We start from the raw sequence: 17,592 nt of genomic DNA, 5'->3' as shown, positions 1-17,592 counted from the left end.
TTATATGAATCAGCTGTCGTTCAAACACATCTACACATAAAACAGTGCAAGAGTATCTCAGCTCAACAGTGTCATGTTACAGTAACATATCAAATGTACTAATATAACAACCCTGGTGTCCATAGAGGTGCTATAGAAAAGCAAAACTATTCCACAATCTATGTTAACTACAAAAATGAAGGTCGAGCCAGATGTATCTGACACTATGGACAAATTCAACTCATTTCCACTTACAACACATCCCAGCATACAAAGCAGACAAAGTACATTTTTTTGGTGAAGATTTTGTTTGGAATGATTGTTATGGTGGGGTTCACACATTTTTGTGAAAAGAAAGTCAATGATTTGTTTTGCCCAGACAACAGTATATGTCCTGGGGTATTTTTACACCATTAAACATATACCCCGGTATTACTGTGTCTTTTTAAATGAAATAATATCTTTAATACACCATCCCATCTCCCCTTACAGCTGCCCATCAAACATTGAATAAATCCTATTGTTTAGCATTTTAACACTTCAAGTATTGATACTGCAAATCCAGACACATGTTGATAGCTGCCATAGCACTGATGCTACTAAAAAACCAAGATTATTCCATGATATTCCCATGATTTCATCCATTGTTTTCAGATTACATTTCTTGCCAAAGGCAGGAATTCATTTCGAGAGAGAGTGCTGTCCCTTTACCTGTTCAATCAAATAGCTTCTAATGGCATAAGAATCTTGTCAGATGTGTAGTTGGTTAGCATGCCATTTGTTTGCATTTTGATTATAATAGAAGATTCAATTTAAAATGACAAATGGATATGATTTAAGACTTGCAATGTGTAAGTTCTAAAAGTTGCTCTCATCAAACTGGGTGCTAAGATACTTTGGAAATGCATGTTAAACATAAGTAACTTTTGCCAAAATAGTCACAATTGTGAATGAGGTAATCGAACAGAACAAAGTTGTGGATAGGGTTCAAATCTCATGAAATAGATTATAAAAAACAACACATCATATCTCATTCTATGCACTATATAAAATCTTTTCTTACATTATATTTGCAATTTGATTGTGCCTCAGTGTATGTTGAAATATCCTTCACTCATCTAAAGAAAGGATGATCGTAATCTGTCTGTACTTCACATGTGGTCAAACTGATTTAATGCACATGAATCATGTCTGGCCTAATAAACATATAACTATGCTAGATGGGAGATCCCACAGTCAATTTAAAGGTGATAGCTTATACTTGAAGGATATCACAAGGATATCCTGCATCAAAAACAATGAATCTTATATACATATAGGTTATCACATGCGTGTGTTTTGGGATGGTTAATATCCTGCATTGGGAATAAACATGATGTATTTAGCTCGCCAAGGCCCACAAAATACAATGTTTATTCCCAATGAAGGATATTAACCATCCCAAAACACACAAGTGTGATAACCTATTTATCATACAATGTCATTCTTACTTTAAAATTTTAAAAAATGTGATTTCACTTCCCACAGATCATGAAACTGAACTTCCTGAGATGTGCCCATATATCTATGACATCACAAATATGTGTGTAGTAATACGTGATATCACAAGCTTGGTGACACAGCTTTCTACTGATCACTTATTTGACATCGTTACGTCATGTAGCTCCAAGTTCAGAGTGTATTGTTTTCAACAAATATTAACTTAGTTTGAAAAATGACAAAAAAAAAAACAAACAAATTTTCTCTCATCAAGGCACTCACAGTACCGTAACCACAGCCCTCAATCTGGACACGATCACCAACAGATGGGCATGACACCATGTTTGTTTACAGTGTAAAAGTAGTCCCTAAAATTTGCATATGACCTCTCTAATTTGCATCAGCAACTGTATATGACCCCAACGGGTACCGAAAATATCCATTGGCTTTATCCTGCCAAGAACACTACCCATTGTATGATAAATACAGATTATTTACAAAGCCCTTTTTGTATTTGTTTTTGTGTCATTTTCAAAATTAGAAGCTGAATTTGCATTTTTGATAATTTGTAACTTTAAGTCCATACCAAAAGGTAACAGAATCAGCAAAGATCTATTTCACGTTGCATGTAAGCTTTAAAGAAAACCAGTATCTGTATTATATTCAATCAGTAGTATAATGTCTGAAGCCTTTTTTCTGTCCTTGAGTCAAACTGAGTTGGGTTTTACGTCACATCGGCAAAATTCCAGCCATATACTAACAAGATCAAGTCTAAATTCACACACATTTTAAATACAAAGTCCCCAAAAAGTTGTTTTCACAAATATATTCATTGCTTTATTATTTACAAACAGAAAATGTCATGGCATGAAATTAAAATACAAACTGGTTTTTCAAATATTTTTTTTAAATCCACTTGCCACATGGCAAGAAAGTAATTTTAGGAAGTAACTTGTTCTGAGTAATTTTCCACTTGCCCTGTTTTTTATGACATAATCAGGATAATGTACTTATGAAAAAATAAATCAACATGGTATTTGAAGTTAATGTTCAGTGGACTACTTATTGAGAAGTGATAAATAATACATAGCAAAAAAGATAATTCTACTGTATTATCAACGTGAAAATTAATAGCTACATTTTGAGCAGATATACAATGAAATCCAAGTATGTTTGCAGTTTGAAACCATAAGCAGAAATTATCTAGTAGCCAAATCAGATACCATTATCTGATTACCTGAAATAAAAAGTGACTTGTCCCGGGCATCAGGTAATGGGATTTTTTAACCCCTGACAAGCAATCCATCATTCACATTACAAAGTTACAATTTATGGTATAGGTCAACTTTCCTCACATAGCTAACAATGCGATGCCTGAAAAACCCAGGAAAACAGATATGTCAGATTTGTCTTACTTGTCCTTGAGACTTTCTATTACCCCTGGGATAGCATGGTGTGGGTGCACATACCTTGCTTTAGGAAGAGAGATGTTGGTTTCATCCTTGATGCGGTCTCTCTCAGCCTTCAACTGCTGCCGTTGCTGCTGCAGCTGTTCTAGCGTGGACTTCTTGGCTTGGCACTCATGTTCTGCTTCCTCCTTGGTAGACTTGGTTACCTGGATCTGCTGCTTCAGCTTCTGCTCCTCTACCACATGTTCCCCAGCATCCTGCTCACCAGCACCAGGGTTCTTCTGGAGCTCTTCCTCCTTCAGTCCTATCAGCTCTATAGTTATAGGAGTGTGCGAGTGAGTGAGTGAGTTCATTTGTACACTACTTTAAGCAATATTCCAGCAATGTCATGGCAGGGGACACGAGAAATGGGATTCACACATTATATCCATGTGGGGAATCAAACCAGGGTCTTCAGCATGTCAAAAGAACGTCTTAACCGCTAGGCTACCACACTGCCCCAGATACACCAGAGGACCAAGTGAGATGAGCACTATACTCACAAGTACATATGTACAATTACAAATGACAGTACAAATTGGATCCTGGAATATCCAGGGGGGGCACTGCTCGTCATAAGAAGGCTACCAAAAGGAACAGGTTATCAGACTTGCTGACTTGGTTGATGCAATGTATCCTAATTGTATAGATCATTGCTCATTGTGGATTATTTTACAAACATACCATTGTTATAAAGCTGGAACAGTGAAAGGTGTCATAACAAACACACAACAAACCAAATTACGGAAACCTGTGAATTTATGCATGTGCTACTGTGGTGCTATTGTGGCCATGTACTTGGAGTTGCAATGTCTACCTGCACATGTTTGACAAGTCCTAATACGTTGACAGTAACTTTCTGACAGCATTCTGTGAAGAACTGGCCACAAGAGTGATAATGTGAGAGCACCCACAACTAATGGTGGGTATGATTCACAATACTGCCTTGTCTTATTTCTTCGCACATACAATGTTTACATGCAGTTTTTCAGAATGCTGTTTTAATCTGTCTAAGTAAACTTAGCCTCAGTACTTTTTGCTACACACTACTACTGAGTCTAACAAAACCTTATGGAGGTCGCGTCAAGTAACCTTTAAGATTGACCAGGTAACCTTTGAGATTGACCAATCAGACCACAGCACACCAAATCGCGAAAGTGGACATTCGTACATACCTTTTGAACTTTTTATCTTGAAAAGGTTCATACTCAAACGATTCCAAATGCTATTTAGCGTATTCTTGCCTCCAGGTGACGCACATGGCACACATTACACCATGAAAACAGTGAGTACACAGTCGCTGGAAATGTGTTTTTGGCAATATACAAGCATGTCATCTTCCGGAAATATTAGCTAATGGTAACCATGTCAACAGAAACCCAAAAACGTATATACTGCAGGTCAATTAACTGTGTTTTATGCAGATTTTTGTTTGTGGAGAGATCTGTGTCAGTGACCTGAATATTTTGTAAGTCCCTCCGATCCCTAAGTAGTAGCTGTTGTCTGATTGGTTAAATCTATTTAACTGTCTCGCGTTTGATTGGATGGTCATATGTCACTCAAAGGTTACCTGACGTGACTTTCTACTAGGGTTTGTTAGACTCATTAGTGGAGTGTAACAAATAACACTGAGACTAAGTTTACTTAGACTGCTGTTTTAATTATTCAGTTTGTTGAATCTGTAAAACTGATGACTATTCGTGACTACCTTTATCAACACTGAAGCGATTAATCATTGTTACCCTATAAAGGAGATTGGGATCATTTACATGTGCGTTTTTCAAGTTTGTTGCAAGGGCATCAGATGTTGCTGTCATTACTAATGCACATCGATTGGGGGGCGAGCTGTTCCTTTAGTTGCCACTGCTCCCTTGTAACAAACTGGGAATATGCACAATTCTAAGATGCTTCGGTAAAAGATAAAAGGCGCTGACAATACTTTATCAGACGATAATGTGCACTTTTTGCATTACAGCACAATGTGTTGACGTCGCTGCACCATTCCAGTCTGCCCCCTCGTAATCGAACTTTTTAGCATTACGTCACAATGTAACCGACGTCACGATGGATGTCAGTTGCCATCGCCTCATACAGCCTCCCACAGTAAACTGCTTCGTCGCATCCCGTTTCTTGGTTTGCAGTTGCATTAAACAGCTAACATCACCGGTGGAAACATTATGTTTATGTTTTTTCTGAAGGATAAAATGCCTCATAGTTCGACTCAAAACTTTACAGACACACGGTCATGTTTGCAATGTTTACATTCCCCAATGCAATCGTGGAATGTCGCATGACTAGTCAGCTTCAGCTGAATGTACTGATCTAAACTTTTGTTGGTAATAGAAATGAGACGGTCATACTGCCTTATATGGTTTAAGAGAATCACAGATGTAATTGAAATGATCGAGAGAAGATATTTAACCCGAACATAAACCTCACTAAACTGTTCATCATTTGTTTTTCTATTAACGTTTGTCTTAACATAGGGGGTGACACGTCAAAAGAACAGTGCGTCAGTTAGCCCTGTGTGAGGATTCTTAATATAGGTCACAGACACTGTCTTTTGTTTTCTGCCATAGATTAATCGAAATTAGGCTTAGAAATTATTAAATACAGCATCTTAGAAAAGAAATACAGTTTGTTCTACCACCATGTATAGTGTAATAAAGCACACTTTCGCCCTGAACTATTATAACGATATAATAGTTCAGGGCGAAAGTGTGCTTTATTACACTATACATGGTGGTAGAACAAACTGTATTTCTTAAATAAATGATGACTGTTTCTTAAATTATGTTTACTTGTGACACAAATTAAGCAATTTTTTCTAGAGTTGGTCTGTTGTTTTCATTGCACTCCACATTGATTTGATTCTTTTATATCTATTAGTTTTTGTGTTAGATTGCAATTCATCTGTATCATTTTGACTGAAATGGACCGAAATACCTACAATGCAATGAGAAGCTACATGGCACCTTCACATTCTGCTGGACTTAGTGTGGGGCAATAGATTCATGTACCATAAATCATTTGTTCATAAAACCTTTGTTTGACTTCCATTATGGACACAATATGTGAAGATCATTCTTGGTGTTCCAGTTATTACACTGCTAAATGTCTAAAGAAACATACTTACTAACAACATAACTATTGTTTAGACTTGGCTTGATAATTACCTTCAATGGCTGTTTGAATGTGCTTGTGTTGTTTCCGTCGCTCTTGTTGTATGTCTGTCCACATCTCCTTCATGTCATCAATCATTTTCTTGTCTTCGTTATCCTTGTCCAGGTATACAATCAACTCTCCCGCAAAACCCGTTATCACCTCATTTGACGTCATAGTGTTGGAATTAACTCACCACTGAAACAAGCAGGGAAAGAAACCTTTCAAAAATTTCTAAAAGTAACATTCATAGATTTACTTGACTATCAATACAAAATTCACTAGCCACCAAAACCAATGCAAACTTATCATCTAGTGGTCCTGATGAAGTTTTAGTAGCTAGGGACCACAGGACCATTCCATACACTTATAAGGTATTAAATTGTAACTTATCTACTCATTTGAACATTTCTTCAAATATGTCAGATGGCTTGACAGCTTTCTCCATATCTGCAAATACACCCTGTTGTAAATGCTCAGAACATAAATTATGAATATGTCCACTAGTTATGACTATGTCATATGTATGGTTTGATGTATGTCAGTGATGTTGATACTTGAAATAAAGTGGTACTGTTGATTTATACAATATGGTTCTTGGATACCCACAAAGTGGAAAAAGAGTATTGAAGGTTTTAAAGTTCAGCTCAGAAAAGGAGCACTATCACCAATGTCAGTCAACATAATTGCCAAGGAAAAGCAGTAAATATTTTTCAGAAATCCAAAACTACCAAAAGCCACCAGTTCACCACCAGTCCTAACTATGTTCCAAAATGGAGACCAAATTGATCCTGAATAGATCATCAACAACACATGCTTGTCATAAGCGGCGACTAACAGATGGGCGATAAGCCATGCTGTCTTGGTTGATGCATGCCACCCTTTCCCAACGTCACAGTTACTCATGATGTCAATCACTAAATTGTTGCAGCCAAGACAAACTCAATATATATACAGGCCGCCATCATGTAGCTGCATTATTGTGGAGTACAGAATTAAACACCAATCCACCACAGTGACTGTGTTCTGCGGTAATCTTCATATCAACAAGAACATGACACTTCACTATCAACACATATATTAATAAAATATTTGAGACAGGATCTTGTAATGCACAGTAAAGCTTGAGAGACATGGTTATTTGGATGAAACGTCAAGCATTGAATCAATATCAGGAACATGCTTACATTGTTTGGCAATGTTGTGTGCATCTATTTCTCTGATATGTACTGATACACTGCACTAAGGAACACATACAATAATAAACATCAAGCAATTAACCACAGTCCTCTCTACCACCTATCAGTACTATTCACTGGATATTATTACATAAATTATCATAAAGGGTAACTAACAACTTGTTACATGAACTGGATTGTTCCATGTGATACGGACCAGAAAATCACAATAAACCAATGATTCAGAAGACAGACACTATAAGACACTAAACCTGGCACCAGATGACACATTTGTGCATAGTTCACAAGCCTGTTTTTTGGGTCGGGAGATATTTACTGCATAAGGGGAAGCAACTCTTCAAGTGGTAAAAGTTATATAATACAGGGAATGGGATTAACTTTGAATCTAAATTTACTGACTACCAACTAAAACATCAACTTGATTGACTTGCTGTGACACCCATTGGAGGATCAAGGAAGAAGCTGTTTGTCATGCAAAGAATACACAAAAAAGAATCAAAGCCATACTGATGTGAGTTTTTGTTATTAATTAATACTTACTGGACTTAAAAGGGTTAAGCTATCAGTAAACTTCCCATATTATGAACAGCTAAAATAAGTACATACTATCCCTTCTGCCATTTACAGTTACTAACATGTGGTAACAAATTTGGTCAAAGAAAATGTAACATTTATAATGATCAATAGACATGATGGTTTACCATATAAAATGTACTTTCCATTCAGGTTGTCACTGGTTTATACTCACATATAAATACAATAATCTCCTACACTCATTGCCAGAAACTAGCAATCAGCTGTACACATATTTTTCACTAACCTAATTCAGTGAAAACAATACCCAATTATATGACTTCAAAGAAACTGGATGCAATGATCAGATGAAATGGTTATTTTGTTGAAACAATAAATTCGAAGTCATTTTACTTGCTACTTTACATATACTTATAAAGATAATGACAGCACTGGGACCGTGGATGACAACTGGCAGATTATTTATAGGCATGGAACAGTGTGATCAGGAAACAGCTGAGGCCTGTCATGGTACAGCAACTTAACAACAAAATGACAAACATCATAAAAACATCAAACAAATACAATATCAGGCCTTGTTCGAGGAATATATCCACTCATAGCCAAGAATAGGAACAATATCCCTTACATCTGAAACAGTACAAAAAAACCTGCTCAAAATCGCATCTTTGTCTCAATCTCATATTTCAAAATATCAAAAGTGTCTTGGGATATTGTAATTTCTGCTTATCTTCCAAACTTGTCACAATTCAGTTAAGTTTGACAATAATGAACAATCAACCAACATATTACCAGCTAATACTTCTATTAAAGTGTGTTGTTTCTGATAGTCTGCCTGGATATGGCTGCCTTCTCTGCTACTGTAAACCTACAATTTGAAAGACTTTTGACAGACCCACTGGGCAAGATATCAGTAATTAATCAGTTATTCATTATTAGTTAAATACTTTGATAGAAGTTTCTTATAACTCTGCCAGCAATTCCTCTCTTGCTGCATGACTGAAATGTGTTTTGGGTACATCAACTGAATGTCATTCTAGCATCGTAGCAAAAATCATACGTACACATTACTACTGTTAAGTTGGTTTTGATAACTGGCGTTTGGTGATTACACCACATAATTAAAATGGTGCCATCTACACGTGGCACTTGGAGTGTTGTTACTTGACAACATCATAACAGGATCTGAGCCTACTCAGCTCAGCTTGTCTTGTTCCATGAGCAGATTCTAATCCAGTAGCGTGAACCATGCTGATTATGATGTGACCGGACTCTCCTCATGGTTGTAAAATAATGCATGTAATTCTGAAATAAGACCAGGTGAGTCTAATGCAAGCCTTTCAGTGTATTTTCATAGCTATAAAGATAAGCTAGTTCAAATGCAACAATTATATGTATAACAATATAGGCTTACACAGATAAACATTTATATATGTAGTGCTAGGATGAGGCTCACGCAGCTAAACACCTTCCTATGGATAAATATGGTAAAGGTAAAATGTGTGTGTCTCTCGAGGAACGCTAAACATATGATAAACACATTCAATATCTTGAGATTAAAAAGGACTGTGTAAGATGTGATAAAGTGGAAGGGGAACATATCTGGCAGAGAGGAACTCGAGATGGGAGAGTGTTATGAAACATAGGATTCTACACATGGCATTGTGTAATCATACAACTGAGTCATTTTACAGTAATCAAACTTTGATAGTTTCTACTACATTCAAATTGGTAACTGGTAAATTGTACTCACACATAATACAACACAGCACAAGCTTTCATTCAGCTTGCTTTAAACAAAATGAGGGAGTGAAAGAGCACAGTTTTATGCCACTTTAAGCAATATTCCAGCAATAGTACAGTGAGGGACACTTGATATGGACTTCACACATTGTAGCATCATGTGGGGAATCGAACCAGAGTCTTCTACAAGACAAGCAAACACTTTAACCACCAAACTTCCCCACTACCCATGCTTAAAAAAAACATGACAAGTTGGTTATTCCACTTTCTATGCAATGTTTGGAGTGGTGGCTTCACTCTGAGAGGCCCTCTTTGGCTTGAAAATACCATTTTACATGAACTTGAGATGTTATGTCCCCATCTGAAATTATTTAACATACATATAATTCATAACCAAGCTGAAAGGCTATTGTACTGTTGGACCTAATCTCAAACTGTCTGTGATAAATGAAAATGGTCATTGTCATGGAAAACTCCCGAGAAACTACAAAAGAAAATAAATGATGCTCTTGTTTGGGTGATAAATAATAAAGCTCAAACTTTCGCTTATCAATATTTGTTTTCATTTGGGAAAACATTTAAGTACGTCTGCATCAGCATACAGCTCCTTCACAAGAAGGTTTTAGCAACGAGGATAAACATGTTTCATTCTATGCCAAATTTAACATATTAAATTAGTTTTCACAGAAACGATTGTGCTTGCATTTTCTCAATATCACCTATAAAGTATAATAACCCTCTTAAAAAACTTTCCTATGACAAATTTGGAATATATGTTAAGACAACTGCATAAGGAAACCAATACCTTTAGCATACATATCAATCACTGATTTAACAGCGAGCGCATGATAATTTGGTAGTTTCACATTACTTTTCAAATCGTTGTGCACAATACACTGACTAACTTCCTGTTTGGTCATATGTTTGCCAACAGTGTAAATACACTCATAATAAAATAGTTAAATAAATAATATTTACATGTGAGAACTGGCTGAGTACATACATCCATTTGCTTGTGCTTATCAATTATTGATGGGTATGCGCAGGAAGGACAGTGGTGGTGGAATGTCTTTATACAAGAACTTGTTGACATATATTTTGTTATTTATTTGACTAATCACAGTCTTTGGTTCATAGAAAACTTGCACTTGACACAAAATTATATATTTGCTTCGATTTTTGTTTTCTTTAGAGTGTGCTTACACTATCAGTAAAGCATACAACCAAACCGGATGTTGGCCAGTGGATATTTTTATGTGCTCTACGCATGCATACAGCAAGTCAAAACTTAATGTGAAACCAATGAATAGAGTCCTTGCATATAAATGTCATTAATTTACACACTTTCTGATTAAACGATGTAAATTTGATTCAGGTGTACAGGGGTTTGGATTATTGAACTGATCTTAAATGCCTTTCTCATCGCAAACTCAGAATTTCATTGGAGTATAGTTAGAATTACCAGTTGAACAGATCTGTGTGCATTTTGTCTCCTTGGCATTACTTATATCCCTAATTGCTAACGTATAGGTCCGTCTCCTATTCTCCCTGTAAACACGTTTTCTGGCGAGATCACTGATGCATGATACCTAGAGGTTGTTTACTTCACTGACCGGTAACTAGGAAATGTTCCAAGTCTGCGAATCATCAAAACTTTGCAAAGTAACAAATATAGGTGAATTTTTACCATCTAGTAATAATCATAACTTTTTCTCGCCCTTTCCAATAGGATTCCTCATTAAGTCACTGGCAGACAACTGTTTTTTCACCACGCTCAAAAGTGTGGAGCGCCTTTAGAATTCAGCACCACAATTTCTCGTAAGGACGTTCCCAGCCGTAGGTCGTATGTCAGTGAGCCAGACAACCAGTTTGTGAGAACCTGTCGGACACGAACCCACGACCTTCGGATTGTTAGCCGAGCTACGTCCACACTGTTGCACAATGTGCAAATTTAGCTAGTCATTCCTGTGATGTCATGGAAATGAATGAAAAGAGTCGAACTGGTTGCAGACAATTATTAAGGTTACAGGTAGACTTGGTGCCTCGTGCTTTCAATCTACTTACGGTTGCCGAATGGTCCCAATATCATTTGGCACGACTGTCCTATTCAGGAATCTACAAGATACCATGGTGTGTTGTATGAGCCGATATGGTTCGAACTGAAAACGGTTGTTGATGTCAGGCGTCAGACATTGATTTCATGGCGCATGCATGAATGACGAGCTTGTATAAAAATGATTGTGTGCTTTCGTGACAGAAAAGTGTTGTAGGGAACACAGTAAGCAAAATGTGGATCGCGCAAAGAAATGAGTGAGACATGGGCATGTTTGGTGACGGCACGAGGGTGAGTTAGACTTTGAATCATTATTGAAAATGATCTAGAGCTGAAAGTTGCTGGAGGCCAATTTTCAACAGCCCAATATTTCGACATTAAGCCATTTCATCGTTTATTTAAGTTTTGAAGTTTTGATTCTCCCATTAAAAATGGAAAAGGAAAACAACTGGTACTCATGCATTTACCTACTATATTGGATAATTTACCCTAACTCTAAACCCTAACCCTAAACTTAACCCTACCCCTAACCCTTGGAATAATTCTAATAAATAGAATACACTCACTGAACCAGCACGAAAATGGCTGACACATCCAGTGTAATGAATTCTTACCGCTTCGAAAAATAAATATTTCCTTGTAATGGTGCAAATTAGTGAATGACAAAGATATGTATGTATATTAGTTTACAGTTATAATTCATTTGATCCAAATAGTTACGTTTGAAACCGAAATATAGACTATATTTAGATTATTTCAATTGACCAAAACTGTGAATAGTAAAACATGGCACAATGTGACCAATGTAAGTCATCTTTACTAAATTTAAAAATACAAAATATATAAATACACAAAATATAACACCTCAGCACCTCATAGTTTCAAGAATGTGCTTTGAACAAAATCACCTGCAATTACGTAAAACAGTATTATGACGTGTCTTTAAAGGGGCACTGATGCGGAGCGAAGTATGTTTCTCACCAACGGTCTAATTGCAAAACCAAGCAGCAAATTGGTCAGCACCCGCTCCCTCGACCGTGACAGACAAAGGGATGGGCTCCTGTCCACATTAGCAGAATTTCTTCACCCTAAAAAGTGTGGAGGCTGGATGCCCATCACATGCCGTTATTTAAAAATATCCAAGGTATTCCTTATCGGATTGTAACAAAATATCCCAACAGTGTAGTTTTTTTCTGATGCCTGGATGGTATAGTGACTGATCCAATTTGATCCTATTTCTGTGTTTTTTACCTCGATATTTCATGGCCAGTTAATGAATTTATAACAGGTATAAATAGTGCTAACCAGCTGTGGTCACTCCAACAAAACCACAAAACGGTGGAGTATGGAGATCGTGTGTGGCCTTGCCAGATTTTAACCATCAACACTGTTTTGATCAAAAACATGACAAATAAGATGTGTCGCAATCATAATGAACATATATGGAAATACACATCCACGACATACATTATATCAATGATCTGGCACTATATAGGGCCGTCTCCTATTCTCGCGGTAAACACATTTTCTGCCGAGGCTGCTGATGTGTGATACTTAACGGTTGTTTACATCATTGACCAGTAACTAGGAAGTTGCCCAAGTCTGTGAATTATCAAAATTTTGCAATGTAACGAATATTCGTGAGTTTTAACCTACTTGGAAAAATCGTTACTTTTCCCCGCCCTTCCCAATAAGATACCCCTTCCTCAAACGTAATAACGTTACTTTCTAGTTGTACCGCGAGAATAGGAGACGCCTCAAAAAGTCAGTGGCGGACAACCATGTTTTTCATCGAGCTCAAATGAGATAATACACTTGATGGATCAAGCAGTTGATTGATGCAGATATTAGAGGGGGAATCTCTTCATTTAAAAACAACAAGCATACATACGAAAATAACAGTTTATATTATTTTTCAGCTGATATTCGTAAGTACAGTGAGAATAGGAGATGGCAGTATACTATGTAGGCATTCAGGGTTCGATCTTTACGCTCGCCCGCACACCCGTGGCGAATAAATGTTTTGTCGGGCGAATGGAAATATAACTGCACTAGTCCGGCGGACTACTTGGGTTTTTTCAGTGGTTTCTATAATTCATCAGGTACTGGAATTGAGATCATGCATTTTCTACTCAAATCACCAGACTAATGAATCTCTATTGTTGCAAAGCTCAAAAGTTAACATATACATCGTGTCACTTCTTTCAAATCATGTTATCGCTTCTTCGCTTTACCACAAGGTATAGGTTGGAAAGAGTTACACGGCTTACAATTTTAGTTATCCCTTTCCATTTCTTCAGTTCTTTACAGCTGGCCCTGATAGAGAATAACTATCTGACAAATCACAGCCTCGCACACGCCTCTCATAACGTCTTGCAAATTCAGTTATGAATACATTTCCACATGTTCAGTTCTTTACTACTGGCCCAGATGGAGTATAAATAATTGGATCATTATTGGTTTCTAATGAAGCATTTCCGCCTGTCTGCTATAAAGATCGTGATTTGTCTAAATCATGCACATGACCTAAAGCTTGAAAGCTTTTAGATTTAGACGCAAGTTTTAGGTAAACTCACGCCAATTAGAACGTTTTACTCGAAACCTTGCCACCTATACGTAAATTATGGAACTTAGTGGACGCATCGTGCATAAGTTATCTGCAACAAAAATGCTTCATGCACATATTTTAGCAATAGACATCGTCGTCTGAGCGTGAAGTTCGAGATGTCACATGACTTTCACTAAATATTTACGCATTTGCATAAAAAGTATTCAACAGCAACTTGATATACTATGGTGTAACGTTTTCTCGGGGTAATAGCGCTAAATATGATCATGAATATTACTGCGTATCAGTAGATTATCAAAACTGTAATTCCGTAAATAAATATCACCTCGCCTTTCATAAATTTATTCTTAGAATTCTTCTGTCGTCCGCTGGTTTCCAATGCAACAAAATTACGTGTCTTGTTCGCAAGCACGAGTGCTAGAAGTGACGTACCATGTTTTCGGGTTACTCGTTGTTGAGCGGGGTAACACCCTTGTATGGTTCCAAGCGCATGTGATCCATTCTTCTCCACGGAAATCAACAAATACAGTGTATCATTTAATCATTGTGACATTCAGGTTGGTTCCTAAAATTATTCCTATCATTTTGATGTGCATTCTGCCTCCGTTGTCTGGGGACCTGCTATTTTCGGTAGATTAACAAATCAAAAACCGACTTCTGGTGCTCCTGATGTTGATGAACTCAGAAAGATTGAAGCAAGGGCCCACGACCTTCTTTTAGCAGCCCTATCACTAGTGAAGCAATCTTCTGTGTCAGATGAATTGTAGACAGTGCCATGATATTAACAATTCAGTGAATAACTTTCATTCCTCTGGACTACTTGTTTTGTGTCTGGGCTAGTGACAGTTGAAGGTTAATAGCCCGGAGGGCTAGTGGCAATTTTAAGTTTAGTTCTAACCCTGGGCATTGCAGTCAAATATTGAATGACATCTATTCTCTGTACACAGACACTTTGACATTGGCGACTACATCACTAAAAAGGTGGAGTATGGAGATCGTGTGTGGCCTTGCCAGATTTTAAAGGGGCACTGATGCGGAGCAATTTCCGTGGACTTGTGTAAACTTTTGTTATTGTTTTTCTCCAGTGAGTACCCGGATGATATCCCAGAATTCGTGACTGGTTCGTGACCTCTGCTGCGCTGTCTGTAAGCGCAATTGATAGTTTAATTATAGACAGATCAACTGAGGTGAAGTCATTTTTACTTCATTCCAAATGTATTATGAAAACAAATGAAACACTTTGAAGGTTAATCATCTGCCCGTGGCAGAAATGGTAAAAAACTATTAGGACGGAAAACGTCTCTATATTTTGTCTCATAACCCTAGTTAGCTTATTGTCATACTTGTATGATTCTAAAAATTAATAAAAGAACACACGATCTGCTTATATTCATAGTAAATTTCTAACATAACAGCAACATTTATACATTGTATAGAATGCCAATGTGGATCTTATTTCACACACATACGCGATCTAGTGTGTTTTTTCTGTCATACAGATTCTGCTGAATGCTACAACAAATAAATTAAAACAAAATGCAAAACATGAATGTAAAACAGACAGATTTTATAGCAACGATGTCAGGCTACTACCTTGTTCAGGAATGTATCCATCAATATCCACGTAAAAGAAATCGTATTCCATTCATCTGCAGATGGTAAGTAATCCTGCTCTGTGTCGCGTGTCTTACAACTGTCTCATTTGCGAAAAAGTAACACATCGTTTCACGTGTTTCGTTGGTGAAAACCAGATAAACCTCTCATTGGTCTCCCAAGATAGCACACCTGGCAACTAATTGTATGATGTCCACTATTCTAAGTAATTTAGTTAACCAATAATGAGCAATCAATCAATCAACGCAAGGGTGGTTAATTCTTTGAAGGGAGGATGTTGTTTTTGCACTTACACTTTACGACAGGGTGTAGTCATCTACACACACTGCCTTTTGACAAATCCGCTAGAAGATAAAAGTAATTAATCAATCAGTGAGTTATCGGTTAATCCTTTGATCGATGTTTGTTTTTGTAACTTAGTTGATAAACCCTCTTGCATCACTTACATGCACATATTACATAACATACAATACATTTCCCATTACAGACCTTAATTTATAATGTTGAGTATTTACTCCAGACAGGAGAAATGCCAAATGGGAACCTTTGTTGAGTAACCGAAGTTGTGTTACTACTAATTATACCTGTTATAAATTCATTAATTGACCATCCAGAGAATGATGACAAATAACACGTGTAGGTTTACACCATCAAATGCGAGTTACAGCAAGGAAGATGTAATCTCTGTGTCGCATGCAGCCTGAAAACACTATTGGGCCGAAACTGTTTTGAGGATACCAACGGAATTCCGTTACATAAGGAATACACACGGGCATTTGCTGTGTACTTGGGTAAATACGTGAAATAAGGGTTTTTTACGTAAGAAAATTTTCAGATTTCTCTACCAAAGGCAAAGTCATCGTTTTTTGTTTACGAATTCAAATAAATCAACTGTGTGTTTTTATTATCATAAATAATAAACCATTGTAGCTACCATAGCTACCAAAATTTTCGTAAGATATTTGCTATCACAGCTGAACCAACACTCAGAATTACCTAAATATAAAGCTTTGCAATCTTCCGTACTGAAACAAATGGCTACGTGCCTGTAGACATCATATTTTCATGTAACATGATTAAATATCAGGTTAAAAACACTGAAATAGGATCAAATTGGATCAGTAACTATACCATCCAAGCATCCGAAAAGAACTACACTGCTGGGATATTTGGTTACGATCAGACAAGGAATACCATGGATATTTTTAAACAAATGGCATATGATGGGCATCCGGCCTCCCGAATGTTTATGTGAAGAAATTCTGCTAATATGGACAGGAGCCCAGTTCCTTCGTCCGTCACGGTCGAAGGAGCGGGCGCTGACCAATTTGCGGTTTGATTTCGTAATTAGACCGTTGGCGAGAAACATTATTCGCTCCGCATCAGTGCCCCTTTAACCATCAACACTGTTTTGATCGAAAACAGGACAAATAAGATGTGTCGCAATCATAATGAACATATATGGAAATACACATCCACGACATACATTATATCTATGATCTGGCACTACATGTGGTTCAGAGAAAACAGAATCACAGCTTTTTCGTTCGTTGTGGAACACTGAGGAACAATTCATGTTAAACTACTTACAACAACTTACTTGAATATTGCCGCGAAGCACCTCTCATATATATTTTATTGGTCGGAGCCGTGTAAAAGGAACCAATAGATGAAAATCTTCTAAAGTGTTTCCAAAGCGTAGTACACACTATCTCGTTGGCTAAATGTGGAAGCAGTGAACCAATGAATGAACTCCTTAACAGTAATGCAGGTTGCGTTAAAAAAGCTGGGCCCCGTCTCTTATGTATGCTG

The 17,592-nt window shown here is 37.1% G+C and overlaps 1 protein-coding gene across 4 annotated transcripts in view; it reads right to left on the bottom strand.

Annotated features, from left to right (window-relative positions):
• Nucleotides 1-17,525, bottom strand: part of LOC137283475 (kinetochore protein Spc24-like) — a 19,935-nt gene extending 2,410 nt beyond the window's left edge. The window contains exons 1-3 of one of the 4 annotated variants that reach the window (XM_067814992.1): nucleotides 17,381-17,525; nucleotides 6,083-6,266; nucleotides 2,928-3,180 (exon numbers count right to left, since the gene is read on the bottom strand). In XM_067814992.1, coding sequence (XP_067671093.1) covers nucleotides 2,928-3,180; nucleotides 6,083-6,245 — 416 coding nt within the window. In that variant the 5' untranslated portion in view covers nucleotides 6,246-6,266; nucleotides 17,381-17,525. Of the gene's footprint in view, nucleotides 1-2,927; nucleotides 3,181-6,082; nucleotides 6,267-7,518; nucleotides 7,538-11,608; nucleotides 11,660-17,370 lie in introns of those variants that run through there. The other 3 variants (XM_067814993.1, XM_067814994.1, XM_067814995.1) reach the window with 3 other exon arrangements.
• Between the last annotated feature and the right edge of the window lie 67 nt (nucleotides 17,526-17,592).

Source organism: Haliotis asinina, chromosome 5 (assembly GCF_037392515.1).
Source record: "Haliotis asinina isolate JCU_RB_2024 chromosome 5, JCU_Hal_asi_v2, whole genome shotgun sequence".
NCBI lineage: Eukaryota > Metazoa > Mollusca > Gastropoda > Lepetellida > Haliotidae > Haliotis > Haliotis asinina.
This window is presented reverse-complemented; position numbering and strand designations above follow the sequence as displayed.